The sequence below is a fragment of the Tamandua tetradactyla genome, chromosome 4, assembly GCF_023851605.1.
Source record: "Tamandua tetradactyla isolate mTamTet1 chromosome 4, mTamTet1.pri, whole genome shotgun sequence".
Taxonomy (NCBI): domain Eukaryota; kingdom Metazoa; phylum Chordata; class Mammalia; order Pilosa; family Myrmecophagidae; genus Tamandua; species Tamandua tetradactyla.
In genome coordinates this window covers 27,366,978-27,387,838 of record NC_135330.1, presented here as the reverse complement: position 1 = coordinate 27,387,838, position 20,861 = coordinate 27,366,978, and the positions used below count along the sequence as shown (strand labels likewise).

General features: G+C 38.2%; 1 protein-coding gene and 1 pseudogene across 5 annotated transcripts in view; both read left to right on the top strand.

Moving 5' to 3' along the window:
- The window catches only part of SLC9C2 (solute carrier family 9 member C2 (putative)), a 101,847-nt gene that overhangs the window by 62,669 nt on the left and 18,317 nt on the right, over positions 1 to 20,861 (top strand). For all 5 annotated transcript variants that reach the window (XM_077156998.1, XM_077156997.1, XM_077156996.1 and 2 more), the window contains exons 19-21: positions 8,646 to 8,697; positions 10,348 to 10,496; positions 17,880 to 18,005. In XM_077156998.1, coding sequence (XP_077013113.1) covers positions 8,646 to 8,697; positions 10,348 to 10,496; positions 17,880 to 18,005 — 327 coding nt within the window. The remainder of the gene's footprint in view (positions 1 to 8,645; positions 8,698 to 10,347; positions 10,497 to 17,879; positions 18,006 to 20,861) is intronic.
- LOC143678855 (placenta-specific protein 1-like) lies at positions 11,755 to 13,389 on the top strand (annotated as a pseudogene).

The window sequence follows — 20,861 nt, the reverse complement described above, 5'->3', positions numbered from 1 at the left end:
TGTGGGGTCTTTTTTAAGTGTGATGTTTTTGAGTCACCTTAGCCAAGAAAGAAATACTTTTTCCTTATGGAAGTCAAGAGAGGGAAGATATTTACCTTAATCTTTCTTTCTTTCCAAAACTTTGGGCCAGTTTCCCAAACCATGTTAAGTACCTTTAGCAGTTAGTATTTCCTTTTATAACCAGGGGACCACTCTAAGGGGAGTATATATAAAGTTTAGGAAAGCTTCTGGCATCTTTTGTATTACCTTTAAAGATATGATGGGGAAATATTTAGATTTAGGTTTATCAAAAGAATATAGATTCTTGGGTCAATATTAATATGCAACAGAACTCTAACACTTGATTTACTTTGAATAATGGATGGAGAAGAAAATTAAAAGTAATACTGTAAGACTAGATTGATCTATTCTAAAAAGAACATGGAGCTATTTATAGGAGAAAAGATTTCTGAGGCAGGAGGAGAAGAAAAGGAAAATGAGAATCAGTGGGGATAAGTTACGAATGTGTTTTCAGGAGTCTGGGAGAAAGCATAGGGATTTGGAGATATTTAATTGATGTGCAAGAGATTAAATGAACCCTCCTTCGGCATTTTTAAAGAAGGCTTCTATCTTAATTTGTTAGGGCTGCTGTAATAAAATATCACAAACTGGGTGATAATCAACAGGAATTTATTGGTTCACAGTTTGGAGGCTAGAAGTCCAAAATCAAATTATCGGTAGACCATGTCTTCGCTGAAATCTGTAGCATTCTATTGGTAGCTTTCTGGCAATCAATCTCTGGTGATTACATGATATTTGTCTCTTTTTGTCTTCTCCAGTGGTCTCCACTACCATGCCCAAATTTCCTTTACTTATAAGGACTGCAGTCATACTGGATTAGAGCTCACAGTGATTCACTTTAGCCTCATTGTTTGATGAGAGTCTATTTGCAAATGAGCTCATACCCACAACCAGAGCTTAGGACTTGAACATGTCTTTGTGGGTGTGCAGGTTTGAAAGGATGTATGTACCCTAGAAAAGCCATGTTTTAATCCTAATCCCATTTTGTAAAAGCAGCCGTTTCTTCTAATCCCTATTCAGTACTGTATGTTGGAAACTTTAATTAGATTTTCTCCATGGAGATGTGACTCAATCATTGTGGGTATTAAGCATGATTAGGTGGAGACATGTCTCCACCTATTCCTGGTGGGTCTTGATTGGTTTTACTGGAATTCTTTAAAAGAAGCACTTTGGAAAAAGCTAGAGAACTAAAAGAGAGAAAGCCATGAGATTCTGAGAGAGCAGAGAGTGCTGCCACACTATGAAGCACAGAGTCCACCAGCCAGCGACTTTAGGAGATGAAGAGGGAAAATGCCTCCCAGGGACCTGGAGTGGAAGCTAGTAGATGATGCCATGTTTGCCATGTGCCTTTCCACTTGAGAGAGAAACCCTGAACTTCATTGGCCTCCTTGAATCAAGATATCTTTCCCTGGGTACCCTTAGATTGGACATTTGTATAGAATTGCTTTAATTGGGATATTTCCATGGCCTATAAACTGTTAACTTGCAACTTACTAAATTCCCTTTTTAAAAGCTATTCCAAGTGGGGGGCCAATATGGCGGCTTAGTAAGGTACGCACGTCTTAGTTCCTCCTCCAGAACAACTACTAGGTGACCAGAAACAGTGCAGAACAGCTCCCAGGGCCACAGAAGGGAACAAATACACAGCGTACCCCAGTCTGGACTGGCTAGACTGACTGCGAGACTCTGCTGCGGTGAGATCCCCGAGCGGCGCGCGCTTCCCCGGGCCGCAGCGGCTGGCGGCCGGAGCTCCTCCCTCCCTCCTTCCTGGGCCGACTGAGAGTCTCGGAGAGGCAAATTTCCCAAGCTGTGGCAGCTGGAGCCCCTCTTTCTCCGGCAGCTGCCCGGTCTGGCGGCGGGTCTCGGATCGGTGAGCTCCCCAGGCCACGGCAGCCGTGCCCCTCCCCCACAGGTGGCTTCCCGGTCTGGTGGCGAGTTCCTTGGGCTGTGGCGGCCGGCGACCGGTGCTCCTCCCCCATAGGCAGCTACCTGAGGGAGAGGAGGGAGTTTCCGACAGTGGCAGGGACTGGGTCCAACCAAACACCAATAGTGGCATTAATAAAGGAGCCACAACATTTTTATCCTGCCTACTGGGCAGGATAAAAAAACAGTCCAGAGACTTCACAGGAAAATCTTTCAACCTGCTGGGTCTCACACTCAGGGAAATCTGATTAAATGTCCAGACGCCAGCAAAAAATAACAAATCACACCAGAAAAATAGAAGATATGGCCCAGTCAAAGGAACAAACCAATAGTTCAAATGAGATACAGGAGCTGAGAAAGCTAATTCTGAATATACAAACAGAAATGGAAAACCTCTTCAAAAACCAAATCAATAAATTGAGGGAGGACATGAAGAAGGCAAGGGATGAACAAAAAGAAGAAATGGAAAGTCTGAAAAAACAAATCACAGAACTCATGGGAATGAAAGATACAGTAGAAGAGATGAAAAAAACAATGGAAACCTACAGTGGTAGATTTCAAGAGACAGAGGTTAGAATTAGTGAACTGGAGGATGGAACATCTGAAATCCAAAAAGAAACAGAAACTATAGGTAAAAGAATGGAAAAATTTGAGCAGGGGCTCAGGGAATTGAATGATAATATGAAGCGCACAAATATACGTGTTGTGGGTGTCCCAGAAGGAGAAGAGAAGGGAAAAGGAGAAAAACTAATGGAAGAAATTATCACTGAAAATTTCCCAACTCTTATGAAAGACCTAAAATTACAGATCCAAGAAGTGCAGCACACCCCAGAGAGAATAGATCCAAATAGGCGTTCTCCAAGACACTTACTAGTTAGAATGTCAGAGGTCAAAGAGAAAGAGAGGATCTTGAAAGCAGCAAGAGAAAAACAATCCATCACATACAAGGGAAACCAAGTAAGACTATGTGTAGATTTCTCAGCAGAAACCATGGAGGCAAGAAGACAGTGGGATGATATATTTAAATTACTAAAAGAGAAAAACCACCAACCAAGACTTTTATATCCAGCAAAATTGTCCTTCAAGAATGAGGGAGAAATTAAAACATTTTCAGACAAAAAGTCACTGAGAGAATTTGTGACCAAGAGACCAGGTCTGCAAGAAATACGAAAGGGAGCACTAGAGTCAGATACGAAAAGACAGAAGAGAGAGGTGTGGAGAAGAGTGTAGAAAGAAGGAAAATTAGATATGATACATATAATACAAAAGGCAAAATGGTAGAGGAAAGTATTACCCAAACAGTAATAACACTAAATGTTAATGGACTGAATTCCCCAATCAAAAGACATAGACTGGCAGAATGGATTAAAAAACAGGATCCTTCTATATGCTGTCTATAGGAAACACATCTTAGACCCAAAGATAAACATAGGTTGAAAGTGAAAGGTTGGGAAAAGATATTTAATGCAAATAACAACCAGAAAAGAGCAGGAGTAGCTATATTAATATCCAACAAATTAGACTTCAAATGTAAAACAGTTAAAAGAGACAAAGAAGGATACTATCTACTAATAAAAGGAACAATTAAACAAGAAAACATAACAATCATAAATATATACGCACTGAATCAGAATGCCCCAAAATACATGAGGAATACACTGAAATCACTGAAAAGGGAAATAGACACATCTACCATAATAGTTGGAGACTTCAATTCACCACTCTCATGAATGGACAGAACATCTAGACAGAGGATCAATAAAGAAACAGAGAATTTGAATATTACAATAAATGAGCTAGACTTAACAGACATTTATAGGACATTACACCCCACAACAGCAGGATACACCTTTTTCTCAAGTGCTCATGGATCATTCTCAAAGATAGACCATATGCTGGGTCACAAAGCAAGTCTCAACAAATTTAAAAAGATTGAAATCATACACAACACTTTCTCAGATCATAAAGGAATGAAGTTGGAAATCAACAATAGGCAGAGTGCCAGAAAATTCACAAATACGTGGAGGCTCAACAACACACTCTTAAACAACGAGTGGGTCAAGGAAGAAATTACAAGAGAAATTAGTAAATATCTCAAGGCGAATGAAAATGAAAACACAACATATCAAAACCTATGGGATACAGCAAAGGCAGTGCTAAAGGGAAATTTATTGCCCTAAATGCCTATATCAAAAAAGAAGAAAGGGCAAAAATTCGGGAATTAACTGTCCACTTGGAAGAACTGGAGAAAGAACAGCAAACTAACCCCAAAGCAAGCAAAAGGAAAGAAATAACAAAGATTAGAGCAGAAATAAATGAAATTGAGAACATGAAAACAATAGAGAAAATCAGTAAGACCAGAAGTTGGTTCTATGAGAAAATCAACAAGATTGATGGTCCCTTAGCAAGACTGACAAAAAGAAGAAGAGAGAGGATGCAAATAAATAAGATCAGAAATGGAAGAGGAGACATAACCACTGACCTCACAGAAATAAAGGAGGTAATCACAGGATACTATGAACAACTCTATGCTAATAAATACAACAATGTAGATGAAATGGACAAGTTCCTAGAAAGGCATGAACAACCAGCTTTGACTCAAGAAGAAAGAGATGACCTCAACAAACCAATCACAAGTAAAGAAATTGAATCAGTCATTCAAAAGCTTCCCAAAAAGAAAAGTTCAGGACCAGACGACTTCACATGTGAATTCTACCAAACATTTCAGAAAGAATTAGTACCAACCCTGCTCAAACTCTTCAAAAAAATTGAAGTGGAGGGAAAGCTACCTAATCCATTCTATGAAGCCAACATCACCCTCATACCAAAACCAAGCAAAGATATTACAAAAAAAGAAAACTACAGACCAATCTCTCTAATGAATATAGATGCAAAAATCCTCAACAAACTTCTAGCAAATCGAATCCAGCAACACATTAAAAGAATTATACACCAGGACCAAGTAGGATTCATCCCAGGTATGCAAGGGTGGTTCAACATAAGAAAATCAATTAAAGTAATACACCATATCAACAAATCAAAGCAGAAAAATCACATGATCATCTCATTTGATGCAGAGAAGGCATTTGACAAGATTCAACATCCTTTCCTGTTGAAAACACTTCAAAGGATAGGATTACAAGGGAACCTCCTTAAAATGATAGGGGGAATATATGAAAAACCCACAGCTAATATCATCCTCAATGGGGAAAAATTGAAAACTTTCCCCCTAAGATCAGAAACAAGACAAGGATGTCCATTATCACCACTATTATTCAACATCATGTTGGAGGTTCTAGCTAGAGCAATTAGACAAGAAAAAGAAATACAGGGCATCAAAATTGGAAAGGAAGAAGTAAAACTATCACTGTTTGCAGATGATATGATACTATATGTTGAAAACCCTGAAAAATCCACAACAAAACTACTAGAGCTAATAAATGAGTACAGCAAAGTAGCAGGTTACAAGATCAACATTCAAAAATCTGTAGCATTTCTATACACTAGCAATGAACAAGCTGAGGGGGAAATCAAGAAACGGATTCCATTTACAATTGCAACTAAAAGAATAAAATACTTAGGAATAAATTTAACTAAAGAGACAAAAGACCTATACAAAGAAAACTACAAAAAACTGCTAAAAGAAATCACAGAAGACCTAAATAGATGGAAGGGCATGCCGTCTTCATGGATTGGAAGACTAAATATAGTTAAGGTGTCAATTCTACCAAGTTAATTTACAGATTCAACGCAATACCAATCAAAATCCCAACAACTTATTTTTCAGAAATAGAAAAACCAATAAGCAAATTTATCTGGAAGGGCAGGGTGCCCCAAATTGCTAAAAGTATCTTGAGGAAAAAAAACGAAGCTGGAGGTCTCACACTGCCGGACTTTAAGGCATATTATGAAGCCACAGTGGTCAAAACAGCATGGTACTGGCATAAAGATAGATATATCGACCAATGGAATCAAATAGAGTGCTCAGATATAGACCCTCTCATCTATGGACATTTGATCTTTGATAAGGCAGTCAAGCCAACTCACCTGGGACAGAACAGTCTCTTCAATAAATGGCGCCTAGAGAACTGGATATCCATATGCAAAAGAATGAAAGAGGACCCGTATCTCACACCCTATACAAAAGTTAACTCAAAATGGATCAAAGATCTAAACATTAGGTCTAAGACCATAAAACAGTTAGAGGAATCTTACAATTGGCGGCGGTTTTATGGACCTTAAACCTAAAGCAAGAGCACTGAAGAAAGAAAGAAAGAAATGGGAGCTCCTCAAAATTAAACACTTTTGTGCATCAAAGAACTTCATCAAGAAAGTAGAAAGACAGCCTACACAATAGGAGACAATATTTGGAAATGACATATCAGATAAAAGTCTAGTATCCAGAATTTATAAAGAGATTGTTCAACTGAACAACAAAAAGACAGCCAATCCAATTACAAAATGGGAAAAAAACTTGAACAGACACCTCTCAGAAGAGGAAATACAAATGGCCAAAAGGCACATGAAGAGATGCTCAATGTCCCTGGCCATTAGAGAAATGCAAATCAAAGCCACAATGAGATATCATCTCACACCCACCAGAATGGCCATTATCAACAAAACAGAAAATGACAAGTGCTGGAGAGGATGTGGAGAAAGAGGCACACTTATCCACTGTTGGTGGGAATGTCAAATGGTGCAACCACTGTGGAAGGCAGTTTGGCGGTTCCTCAAAAAGCTGAATATAGAATTGCCATACGACCCAGCAATACCATTGCTAGGTATCTACTCAGAGGACTTAAGGGCAAAGACACAAATGGACATCTGCACACCAATGTTTATAGCAGCATTATTTACAATTGCAAAGAGATGGAAACAGCCAAAATGTCCATCAACAGACGAGTGACTAAACAAACTGTGGTATATACATACGATGGAATATTATGCAGCTTTAAGACAGAATAAACTTATGAAGCATGTAATAACATGGATAGACCTAGAGAACATTATGCGGAGTGAGACTAGCCAAAAACTAAAGGACAAATACTGTATGGTCCCACTGAGGTGAACTGACATTAGAGAATAAACTTGGAATATGTCATTGGTAACAGAGACCATCAGGAGATAGAAATAGGGTAAGATAATGGGTAATTGGAGCTGAAGGGAATCAGACTGTGCAACAAGACTGGATACAAAAACTCAGAAATGGACAGCACAATACTACCTAATTGTAATGTAATTAGGTTAAAACACTGAATGAAGCTGCCTCAGAGGTATAGTTTTTTTTCTTTTTAAATTTTTTTCTCTCTATTATCGTTTTATTTTTTTCTGTCTTGCTATTTCTTTTTCTAAATCGATGAAAATGTACTAAGAATCGATGAATATGCATCTATGTGATGATATTAAGAATTACTGATTGTGTATGTAGAATGGAATGATTTCTAAATGTTGTGTTAGTTAATTTTTTAATTAATAAAAACAAAACAAAAAACAGAACAAAACAATAACAACAAAAAAAAGCCATTCCATTTCTGGCATATTGCATTCCAGCAGCTAGCAAACTAGAACAGTGGAGTTTGTGTTTGAATCTACCACAGCTTCCACAGAGATTTAAATGGACTTTTGGTACATGCTTAGATAGCAGACTGGTGTTCGTTTTGAAAGTAACATGGTTTGGGAAACTGGCCCATGTCAGCTCCCTTTAAGAGAGTTCCCATATATGTGTCATATATGTCTAGACAGTTATACTCTCTTTGTAAGTAGGAATTGGTTCCTGTTGCTCTCGTACAATGCCATCTGATAGTGTTGCTGTAAATCCAGTTTCATGTGAGGGGGGATTAGTTATTCCTATGTATCAATGCAAGCAGACTGACCATGGTATATTGGGGCTGTGGGCAGGTTAATAATTTGGCATCTTCCAAATGTTTATTTATGTTGATAAGTGAGAAGAAACATTTTTTTAAAGAAATTGTATACCTAATTCCTATGTTCAAAATGAAGGACTTACAGGATGCGATTTTTCTAAACCAAAAATGTTCTCGTAGGGTTATTAAACTGTTTAAACATTAGATAACAAACCAGTTGTTCCCTGTTAATAGCACCATGTCTTGCATTATTTGGGTGCAGAGTTTCAATTATCTGCACCTGACAATCCATGGATCTGTCAGCTGTTTGGTCCCAGGGCTATTGGTTTGGCCACGAGTGGAAGCTCCAGAAAGAGGCAGAGCTAGAGATTGACTAGCCCTGGAGTGGGCCTGTAGAAAAACCTGAGCCAGTTGATGCCATATTTTCTCTTTATTCCACTTGATTTTTGTGTTCTTGGTAGATTGGCTCCTCTGGCAGCTTCTCAGATGGCTTACCTGCTAAGTTGGTTCTGGCTATGAGAATTCTCCTTGGTGCATGGTGGGGTGCACACTAATTTTTTCTGAAAAATATTAGGCACAATAATTATGTAAGCCACGATTGTGCAACTCTCATGGTAATTTGAGTATCAGCATGGGAAAAGCAGCAGAATTGACCCAGAAGAAAGAAATGAGCCACATAGCTCTGCTAAAACATAAACTAAATGAAATTTCCTCCCCCACACTTCTTTTACTCAGATTTTAAAACCAGAAATGTACCTGGTGTGATAGGTTATTAATGTTTTTCTTAATTTCTTACAGAAATTATATGAAATTTTGGAAACCAACAAACGAGATGCTGTCAAAGAACTAGGTACGTAGCTTGAGTATCTGATATCCTGAAATCACACTTTATTATCCCATAATTTAACCAAAGGAAGACAAATTTAGTCATTTATACACCTATTCATTTATTCACTCAACATGTATTTATTGAACACATCTAATGGGGCAGGTATGGAAAATCACCAGTGCAGTGTCTGGTGGAGTGTGTGAGCGTATCAATAGATACTAATCACAGAAAGTTGAGGCGTCCTGTTAGTTGTTACCAGAGCATAGAAAAAGAATACGGAGGAATGTGGAAAGTGTATTAATGCGGCAATGTCATACTTCTTAACGTTGCAAAAAAAAGACATGCAAAGATGACCTTTGACAAGGTTTTTTGTTTGTTTGTTTTCTTGTCTTTTTGCAAGGACACTCAGGAGTATGGTTTGCAAGGAATGTCATTTCTTGAAACTTTACAGTCCTCTGTTTACTTGAAGCCCATAGCAGGAACTAGAATTTTAGGCGAGTTTCTTGGGTCTGTTTCCTTATAAGGAATCTGTGGGCCAGGCTCTCAGTATGTGCAAAAGCAGCTGGTAGAGGGCATGGCACACACCCTCAGAAAATGGAAGTTACTACAAAATAAAGTAAAACCATATTGCATTATAACCACATTATAAGATGCCCTATGAATTTGTGGGAATCATATTTCCAAATAAAAATTGAGAGAACATGGTCTAATGAATGAAAGTAAGGTTTGGGGTCAATAAGTCAGAATATTTTGGCACTGTCTCAGAAAATCTAGGACCCATTGTTGACATTTAAGTAGTAACAGGTTTTTCTGTCTCTGCTTTTAAAGTTTAGGGCCTAGGAACTGTTGCTTTGCAAAGTTTTCTTCATTCAGTCCTGTAAAAGGGAGCACCTGTTTCCATATAGTTACTGCAGCTGATAATAAAATGATTACTGTGCCAGGAACACTGTTTTCTATGCATTATCTCATTTACTCCTTATAATATTTCTCTGGGGTAAATACTATATTTTACAGATAATGAAAAGTTAATTTGCCTGAGATTGTATGAGTAGTAAATAGTAAGCCTGATCTCCAGCCCAGATGTATCTGACACCAAAACCCATGTTCTTGATTATGCTCCCCTTCCGTTTACTGGTCAGCTCATTTCAGTTAAAAAAAAGAAGAAGATCTAAGCATCTACCATCTTCCAGGCATCACACTTAATGTTAGGATTACAAACATTAAATATATCCCGTTTCAGCCTTGACTCAGTCAAGTCCATGATTTAGAAAGACCTGCATGTAAGCCCAGGACCACCGGCCAAAGTATAGGGGGCACTTTAATTCTTTCATTCAGTCATTTACTCATACAACCAACAAAACCTACATGATTTGAAAGATTAGACAGATAAGTTAAAATAATAATACTGTAATGTAATGAGTTTCATAATGGAGATATATTGGAGATTGTGGAAGAATAAAGCAGTGAGAATGATTATTTTTTTACCTGAAGCCAATTTCAGTTTTCTTATCCATAAAATGGGGATGAAATTAATTAACTCTAGTCACACTGGCCTCAGAAGTTTTGTGTGAAACTGAAATAAAAGAATGGTTGTGTAAATACTTTGGAAATTATAAACCATTATACAAATATGTATAAAATTATTTATTTATTTTTTAAAATTTGCTTCAGGACTCATAGAGCATGAGGGCCGTGACGTTGTCGTTGCTTTGAAGACTAAGCAGGCAATCCAGAGTGTGATTGCTAAAGCTCTGAAACACCTCACCTTCCTTTGGTCAAGAGGTATTATTGATAAGCATGAGGGCGTGGAAATAAATAAGGTAATAAAGCAATTTCCCATGTTCTTAAAGCATACTCCTGCAATCCTCAATCCTGTCCCTTGATTCTATCAGTCCAGCACTCCAGCCTGTATTAGCTTAGCAGATGTAAGGAGGAAGGGGCATTGGAAAAAGAATGATTAGCTTCAGGTGTTAAATCCTGTAATTGCCTGTAGTCTTTATTAATGCCAAAGGAACTTTTATTGCTGTATGGTTGCAAATAACAGAAACCAGCTTGAGCTAGATTTAGTAAAGAAAAAGGTCATGGGATTTATATAAGGAGATAGAGTATCTTACCGAACCCAAAGCTAACCAAATCATGTCCAGGCTTCAGGAAGGGACTTGAGCCAGGACTTGGAGAGCTTCCCAGGTTCTCCATTTCCCATCAGGGTTGCCCTCTGTGGTGTCTTTCTTTGACTCCCTCTACAAACCAATAGAGTTAGAAAACTTTTGCTTCTCCATCTGCTTGTGGGAAAGGTACTGCTCAGTACCACTGACTGTGGCAAGGAAGGTGGGGGCCACATAATGTTGCCATGGCAGAGAGGAGACCCACCTGTGTGTATGTTTGTTTTGGTGGGGATCAGGGAGGGGGCAGCTTTGAGAGGAGAGGAGTTGGGAAGACACACATATCAACTAGCTAATAAATGGACTTTTGAGAAAATATAAATTTATTATTTGCAAAAATAAAATAAAATAAATATTACATATTCTAAAACATCAGATGGGGGGAAATCCCATGTTTAATCCTACCATTGATCATATTTACTAGTCTGTGGGCTTTTTCTCCCCCCATACAAGTGTCTATTCCTAACATATAGCTGGAAAAAAATGTATATACTAGTATATACTAGTCCTACATTTTGTCTGTATTGCCCACTGATAGACTGTTTCGTGGTGTGACATGTTTTTCCTGTCCTGGCTGCTCCCAGCCAGAAGCAAGTGCTTTGGTCATTCCCTGGACACAGTCCCCTCTCCATTGCCTCAGAAGGGAAGTGGATATGGGACAGGCCAGCTTTTTCCTTTTATGGTTCTATCTGTTAAATCAGAGCAAAGGGCTAAACTGGTAATATGATTTCTCCTTAGTGTCTGAGGGAAGAAAAAGTCTGCTTTACATATTCTTCAAGTTGAACCTCTACACATATTGTATATTTAATTTTATATTCTATTTTTTTTCATGTATCACTTTGAAGGCTGAACAAAACTCAATCGAGTTCTTGATGCCCATAGATGAAATAAACAATAGCCCTTATAAAGAGAGCAACATATTTTTTCCTATAGGGTTGTTAAAAAAGATGTTTCAGGGCTCTTTCTTTCATTTGGTCATATATTCATCCAACCAAAAAAAATTGACATAATATGGAAGATTAAACAGATAAGTAAAAACTAAAAATATTGCAATTTAATGAGTTCCATAGTGGAGATACGAGAACATTGCATGGGAATAAAGAAGAGAAAGTGATTCTTTTACTTGGTGGGATAAGTCAGAGAAGGCTTCCCAGAGCCGGTGAGGCTAGAACTATAGCCTCCCAAATTAGGAGGATTTAGAGAGGGAAATCATACACACAAAAATTGAGAGAATATGGAATTAGCTCATACTGTAATAATTTGTGCAGAATAGATCACTTGAGATTAAAATGGTAGAATACAGTGTTAACTGGATTATAAAGATAATAGATTCAATCCAAGTTACTATACCAATAAAAATAGTAATAAGGGGAGAATAGGGACAAAAAATGGAGTAGTGGATATTTTAAATAGTGAGAAAAGCTGCCTTTCAAGGTTAAATTCACATAACAGGAGAAGTAGGCACTTTTTCAGCAAGTGCTGGACAAAATTGAGAGCTGCTTTTACCAGCAAGCACAAAGCCATATTTCAAAGGAGACTTAAACGAATTATGTCCAGGTGCCAGAAGGAGAAATCTCACTGGAGAGCTTCCTGTTTCCTATGGATCCTTGCTTGCTCCACTGCAGGACTGAAATTCATCAAGTCAATAGTAGGAACAGACCTTCTCACCACTCTATTTTCAGCCTCTTGTGGACAAAATCTGGCGACTGCTCTGTGCTCTATCGACTGGTTCATGATCATGGTATACCCGTTGATGTTGAACAGCGAGGTGTATGTACACTATTATGAGTTACACTTAGACCTTGGTTGCCCCCCATCTGTGTTTGGTCACATGTCTGCCAGTTTACCCACCTTGTTATTAGGGCCAAGGTTGTCTCTCAGGACGTTATCTAAAGCACCAAGTTACACTACAGTTCAAAGGACACATCATTTAAATATGTGATCCAGTGGTATATGCTGCTCCCCAACATTCCCCACAACTTGCTATGCCCTCATGGGACCTCAGCCCAGCAGGGTGAGGTACCCTGTGAAGCGTTTGAGCTGTCATAGTTACAGTCAAGCCAGTAGTTACAGTCCAGCCAGAGAAGACTGAATGTGATTGCCACCTTGTGTCTTCAATGAAGAGGAGCATATGCAGACCCCAGGTCCCTACGCAGAGACTCAAGAAGCCCAGCCTGGGCTTTGTTGATATTTCTGGTGATTGGTTTCTTAGCTCAAGTAATCTGATTGGGCCCATATGATCCCCATGTTTGGGGTCATCTTAGGATCCTGTTACTGGAATTAGTATAATAGTCACAAAAATCAGACACATGAAAGCTCCATAGTATTAATATCAGGGAATGAAGTGTATGTGTGTTTCTCTTATGAGCACGCTCAAGAAAGGGCTGCCCATGGTAACAACTTCATTAATAAACTTTTACATATTTTTGTATGTCTTTTTTTTTTCCAAAGAAAAACATAAAATATAGATAGTATAAAAATATCACTTGGGCATTTTTATTTAATAAAGTTTCAAAGATTTCACTTTGAGCCATTAGAAATTCTAAGTGATTTACAGACACGAAGTCCCACTCTGCTCCCTGTAGGAGGACTTACTTCTTCTTTAAGGTCTTCTTGGGAAGCTGTTTTAGTTTGCTAATGCTGCTGCAATGCAATGTACCAGAAATGGATTGTCTTTTATAATGGAGATTTATGAAGTTACAAGTTTACAGTTCTAAAAGCCATAGAAATGTCCAAATTAAAGCATCCAGAAAAAAATACCTTGACTCTGGAGAAAGGAGCCAGATGGTGTCCATGTTTCCTCTGTCAGCTAGGAAGGCATGTGGCCAGCATTTGCTCGTCCTTTTTTAGCTTCTCTGGGGAAAACATTGGATTTTTTTTCTCTTAGCTTCCCTTGACTTTCTCCAGTACTGAAAATACTGTGAGTCGTTGCTTAATATCACATGAGAAGGCACATGGCAATTTCTGCTGGCATCTGGTTTCTAATGGCCCTCCAAGTGTCTGTGTGTTGGCACACCAAGCCTTTCCAAATGTCTGCACCTAGGTGTCTACTCTCTTTGTCAGCACTCCAAGCATCTCAAAATATCTGCATCTAGGCCAGCTCTGAAGAAACTGTACTTTCTCCAAAATTTCTCCCCTTTTAGACCCACCTTGAATGGGTGGAGTCACATCTCCATGGAAGCAATCTAATCAAAAGGCCACACACAAAACTGAGTGCATCAATCTCCTAAACAAGAGGTCTGACCCCTCAAGATTGGGTCAGGATTGAAAGAAAAATGGCTCTTCTGGGGTATATAACAGTTTCAAAGTAGCACAGAAACCTTCCTCAGCTGAATCTTTTCTTCTATATCCCCATTTCATTTAAACTCTGTTTGTATTCAATTTAGTATTTAGTTACATACTTTCTTCATTTGACTTATGGCTGCATTACTCTTTACCTGCAGAAGGCATGGGTTGCACTAATGACTTGTAAATCACCTACAGCTCTAAGAAGCACTCAGTCACATCCTGCCACAGGATGGTAAGCAACTTGAGGTGAGGGGTTAGATCTTATACACATAGACCAATAGTAATTTGAAGGGATATTTTTTTCCTTCCCCTGATGGAGGTGATTAGAGAACTTTCACCAAAGTTTAGTTGTCCATTAGATTTCTCAAAGACTTGGAGAAAAAAAATACAAATAACTTTAATCAACAAATATTCATTGAATGCTACTACATGCCAGACACTTTTAGACATTGAGGATATGACAGTGAATATAAACTGAGGCTTAGAAAAATTGCAGTCACATAGCTAGTCAACAAATAAGTAAACAAAGATAATTTCAGTGGTGACACATGCAATGAAGAAATTAAAACAAGATGATACAGTTCAAAAGTAGATTAGAGGTTATCAGGGGCTGGGGGAAGAGTGAATGGGGAGCTATTGCTTAATGGTTAAAAATTTCTGTTGGGTAATAGAAAAAGTCTTAGTAATAAAAGGCAGTGGTGGTAGCACAACATTGTAAAAGTAATTAATGTCACTGAACTGTGACACTTAAAAATAGTTAAAACAGAAAAATTTATGTTATGTGTTACCACACTTTAAAAAAGAGAGAGAGAAACTGGGGTGGGGTCAGGCAGTGACCTACTTTAGCAAGGGTGGCCAGGGAAGTCCTCTGTGCCAGTTTGAATTTGTGGACTCAAAAAAAATCCATGTCTTTTAATCCTCATTCAATATTGCTGGGTGAGAGCTTTTAGATTATCTTCATGGAGATATTACCCACCCAATTCTGGGTGGTGACTCCACCCAGTCCAGGTGGGTCTTGATTAGTTTACTGGAATCCTTTAAAAGAGGAAGCATTTTGGAGAGAGTCCTTTTTTAGAATGATGAGAGAGCCATGAGAACCATGAGAACCCGCGCAGCCAGAGACCTTTGGAGATGAAGAAGGAAGCTAGTAGACATTGCCATGTTTGCCATGTGCCTTTCCAGTGTCAGGTCTCAAAATAAAACTTGACATACAAAATGGATTCTGTGGCATGGTAGCTGTTCTAGTTTGCTAGCTGCCGGAATGCAGTATACCAGAAATGGAATGGCTTTTAAAAAGGGGAATTTAATAAATTGCTAGTTTACAGTTCTAAGGCTGAGAAAATGTCCCAATTAAAACAAGTCTATAGAAATGTCCAATGTAAGGCATCCAAGGAAAGATACCTTGGTTCAAGAATCCTGATCAAGTTTAGGGTTTCTCTCTCATCTGGAAGGGCACATGGTAAACACTGTCAGGATTCCTCTCTCAGCTGGAAGGGCACATGGTGAACACGGCGTCATATGCTAGCTTTCTCTCCTGTCTTCTGGTTTCAGGAAGCTCCCTGGGAGATGTTTTCCTTCTTCATTTCCAAAGGTTGCTGACTCATGGCTCATGGGCTCTCTGCTTCGTGGTGCTGCAGCATTCTCTGCTCTCTCCAAATCTCTCTTTCTTCAAAATGTTTCCTCTTTTACAGGACTTCAGAAACTAATCAAGACCCACCCAAATGGGTGGAGATATGTCATCACCTAATCCAGCTTAACATCCACTCTTGATTAAATCACACATCCAGGGAGATGATCTGATTACAGTTTCAAACATACAGTATTGAATAGGGATTATTCTGCCTTTATGAAATGGGATTTAGATTAAAACATGACCTTTCTAGGGGACATACATCCTTTCAAACCAGCACAGGGGCCCCTTCAGTTTCTCTCCCTCAGCAAGTCCTCTGATAGGACCTGATGTGCCAGCAAGATAGATGAGCACAAACATGCCAATGCCCCACCTGCCAGAGGCCAGACCAGATAACCATGAGCATAAAGTCATGATCTGCACCAGCCTGATATCTCCCTGTGATGCCTGCAGCCACATGTCACACCCCACTCCTCTTGGCATGTTTTTTCCTTTAAAACCACAATCTGTCAGAAAAAGAGTTGGAGTCATTTTTCCTCCCATTTGCTGGCAGGTTTCACTGGCTCCCACCTGCCTGCTCTCCCCTTGCTCTCACTCTGTTGCTTTCTCTCTAGCAATAAACCTGTTAAGCTTTGACTGGCTGTATGGGGTGGAATCCTTAACGAACCACTGCCTAGTATCCAGTAGAGAGAGAAACCCTGAACTTCATCGGCCTTTCTTGAGTGAAGGTAACCTCTTATTGGTGCCTTAATTTGGTTGGACATTTTTTTTGTACCAAATAAATATTTTTTGCTTTAGTCTCACACAGAAGTTGAAGTTTTAAAATATGAATGACCATCCGTTTTCATCACCTTGTAATATTGACATTCCTTTCCTCTTCCTCATGCAAAAACATTTTTTAATTTGTACATTTGGTCACTATCATTGTACCCTCTAGGCATTCCTAGATTATACCATTTCAGTCTTTGTTGTCAATCTTTCCTTCTGGTTTCATATGTGTCCCCAGCTCTCCTCCCTCTATCCTTCTCACATTCTGTTTCATTTAGTGTACTTACGTTATTGTGCTACAATCAGGTAGTATTGTGCTATCCATTTCTGAATTTTTACAATCAGTCCTGTTGCACGATCTGTATCCCTTCAGCTCCAATTACCCAGTATCTACCCTATTTCTATCACGTGATGATCTATGTTTTTAACTGAAATTTTCCAAGTTCATTCATTAATGTTAGTTCATGTCACTGAGACCATACAGTATTTGTCCTTTTGTTTATCGTGTGATGACCTCTGTTTTTAACTGAAATTTTCCAAGTTCATTCATTAATGGTCATTCATGTCAGTGAGACCATACAGTATTTGTCCTTTTGTTTCTGGCTAATCTCACTCAGTATAATGAAATTTGGACATCTTTATAGACTTGCTTTAGTTGGGGCATTTTCACGGCCATAGAACTGTAGCAATTTATTAAATTCCCCCTTTTAAAAAGCCATTCCATTTCTGGTGTATTACATTCTGGCAGCTAGGAAACTAGAACAATCTCTTTGTACTCATCAATTCACCTGAAGTTTAAGTGTGAAGAAGGAGCCAGCCCTGGGAAGATTTGGAGAAAGAGCTTTCCAATAACAGAAACACCTCATTTAATCCTCACTACAACTCTATGAGAGAAGTATTCTTATTAAAACCATTTTACAAATAAGGAAACTGTGACTCAATAAATAAGAAACTTTCCCAAGGCCATATACTTATTAAGAAGCTGGCATTGTTAGTAAAAATCATTTGTACATGATAATATAGGTGAAATGCTTCAGTAGATGAGTAGCCAGAAATGCATTCAGGTCATTGAAGAAACAGCTATTATTTAAACATCCCTTGCCTTTTGAAAAAGATTTAGTGATTGGTGATGGTGAGGGTATGACAACTTTGCAATTATAGTTAATGACACAGAATTGTATACTTAGACGTGGTTGAAATAGCAAATTTTGTATTTTATATGTTTCCACAATGAAAAATAAATAAAATTTAAAAATTTACTTAACAGCTTATTTGGATTCCCCTGGTTTTTACCTAACGTCCTTTTATTTCTTCCTGTCCCAGGAGCTGATCACCATTATTTTGATTGTTTTTAGGTACTACTTACAAAAATAAAATCGCTGAATAACTTTCCAATGGCAATCCCACCTCCTACTCCCGACAAATATCTTCATAATATTGTTTGGCTGGAAAATAAACATGTTCTTATTGAATTCTTCAAGGTAAAGATTCTGTCTTCTATTTTGGTTCAGGTTTGATGATAATTATTTCTAATTGTTCTCACTTCCTAATGCAAGATTAACAGAAAAGCATATGCAAAGCATGAATCCAGTATTGTTCAGTGAAGGTGAGACCAAAAGGGAAGCACAACAAAATGCAGAAAAAGGGTAGATAGTTTTTCATGATGGCTTATCTGCTTACAATGAGCTATGTTTCCTGATTATTACCAGTCCTATTCTAATTTATATAATTGAGTTCTGTATTTCCAGCTCCACACTCTGAAAAGACATTTTTTTTTCTTTTTCTTAAAGCAAGGGTATCAAATTTAAATTACATCATAGGCCAGGCAGTTAATATAATAAAACCAGCTGGGTGTAATGTATAGGAAACAGTGAGGATTGTGGTAAATTCAAGAGTTCATACCCATCTAGTCAGCTGGTTTTGCTGTAGGAATTTGTAGTCTTTCAGTAAGTATATGTAGAATATTCTTTATGTGTCCAGGACTGTTCTAGGTATGAGAATATGGCAGTGAACAACATAGGTGAAGTCCCTGCTTTTATGGAACTTATCTGGATGGTGATGGGCCACAAAGACAAAAAACACTTAAGTATATTGTCTATCAGATGGTGGTAAGTGATGTGGAAGACAAGGTGGGGAAAGGGAACATGGTGGAACAGTGCTATTGTATATGGGGTGGTCATAGTAGGTCTCTCATAAGGTGACATTTGAATAGATAACTGAGAGATGTGAGAGAAAAAAACATGTAGATAGTTGGGAAAAGAGTATTCCAGGCAAAGGGAATAGCAGGTACAGTGTCCTGAGGTGAAGTGTGTTTGCTGTAGTCCAGGAACAAGGTTCCAGTGGCATGAATAGTCATGGAAGGAGAAGAGTGGAAGAAGATGAAATCAGAGAGATAGTTGAGAGCTTGATTGTTTAAAACTTTGTAGCCCATTGTGAGGTCTTTGTTTTTTCTCTGAGTGAAATGGAAAGAATTAGAAGGCTTTGAACAGAGATTTGACATATTTACCTGCTACTGTGTTGAGACTAAGCTGTAAGGGAACAAGAGCATATCAGGCAGACCATTTAGGAGGCTATTAAAATAATGGAGGCAAGAAATGATGGTGGCTTGCACTAAAGTGGTGAGATGTGCTCAGATTCTTGGTATATTTTGAAGATAGAGCTGATAGATGCTTATGGAGGTAATGTTAGAGAAAGACACGGCTTTTAGGATTTGAAAACAGAATAGAGTTCTCATTTACTGAGATGGGATAGAGAAGATTTATTTGATGAGGGCAGCACTTTGATTCTGAACAAGTTAAGTTAGAGAAACCTATTAGATATCCAAATGGCAATAGCTAGTAGACAGTGGATATATGGCTGGAATTCAGGTGAAAGGTCAAGACTAGAGATACACATTTGGAAGTTTTCAGCATAGAAATAATATTTAAGGTCATGAGATGTGATGAGCTAGCTTAAGGAATGAGTATGGATAGACCACCAATGATTGAGTCCTGGACAATCCAATGTTTAGAGATTGGGAAGATGAGGAGGAATTAGCAAAGAGAACTGAGGATCAATTGTCAGGTAGGAGGAAAACTAAAAGACAGTGGTGTCCCAAAAGACAAGTGAAGAAAATATTTTAAGAAGGAGAAAGTAATTGGCTACCAGGTCCTGTTTGAGAGAGATCAAGTAAGGTGAAGACTGAAATTGACTATTTGATTTAATAACGTGGAGGTAAAGATCTTCTGGATTTTTGTTCTTCTTTTTACAATCTGAATTTTTATATGAAATTTTTCAATTTTTAAAATTTGGCAACCAATTCAAAATTTTAAAAACACTATGCAGGCTAAACAAAAGACATCTGTGGACTTGATTGACTCATGGGCCAACCATTTGTGCCCTGGTTTTGTGTGGCTACTGAATGATTTTTTGAATCAGGAAAACTCTGTGTCAATGTTTGTTACTTGTTTTGTCACAAATTTGGTTGTACTATACTTGTGATCTAGGTACATGGAGACTTGACATCTGTTTTTCCATAATAAGCCACTTCCTCTGTTTACTAGAAAGACAGCAATCATAGTGGGGTTCTATTGAGTTTTGAATATCTGATTCCATGTATGCCATGCTAGTGTTTTCTTCATGCCAGAATAAAAAAAGAATTCTTTTGATATTGATTTCAAATTTAGTTAAGACTCCTCTGATTAAAAGTAACAAAATTTTACTTGAACTGCTTTAAGCAAAGGGGAAGTTTACACCAAAGATATTGTAGGGGTAAGTAGAAGTTAAGAAATTGTTGAATGACCCAAACTTGAACAAGGTGGCAAAAAGGCTAGCTCTTGGATATAAAAGGTAGGAGTTTGTGGTCGCTTCTTGGCTTACTTAGCTTACTTGGCTATTAAGACTCAGCTCTCAACTCCCAGCTCTGTGTCTTTCGGTTCAAATTCTTGAGTGATAAATCCAGCTAGTTCAGCTAGAATCAAATGTCCTGCCTTGGGAATACAAGTGGGGGCTGTGGAGGAAGAGGAACCCTGAGGGTTATAAGTTAGAGAACAGATCTCAAATAAATGAGGGTGGGAGATGGGAGTCCAGATTGGACTGAGAAGTTACCTAAATGGTGTTTATTACAATTTGCATCCTGTTCAGTTTTTTTTAATCCAATTTTAAGTAAGATAGAATTTGCTTCTTTATAGGTAATTGTTTTTCACAAATACAATTAACTGACCATTGAGCAGTGATTGGGAGAGGAATGACAAAAATCAACAGAAATAAGACAACTCCATAAATTAACAATTTACATTGAGGTGAATAGATGACCAAGGCACAATATTCTTCCTCTCCTTGAGTCACAATACCCTGTG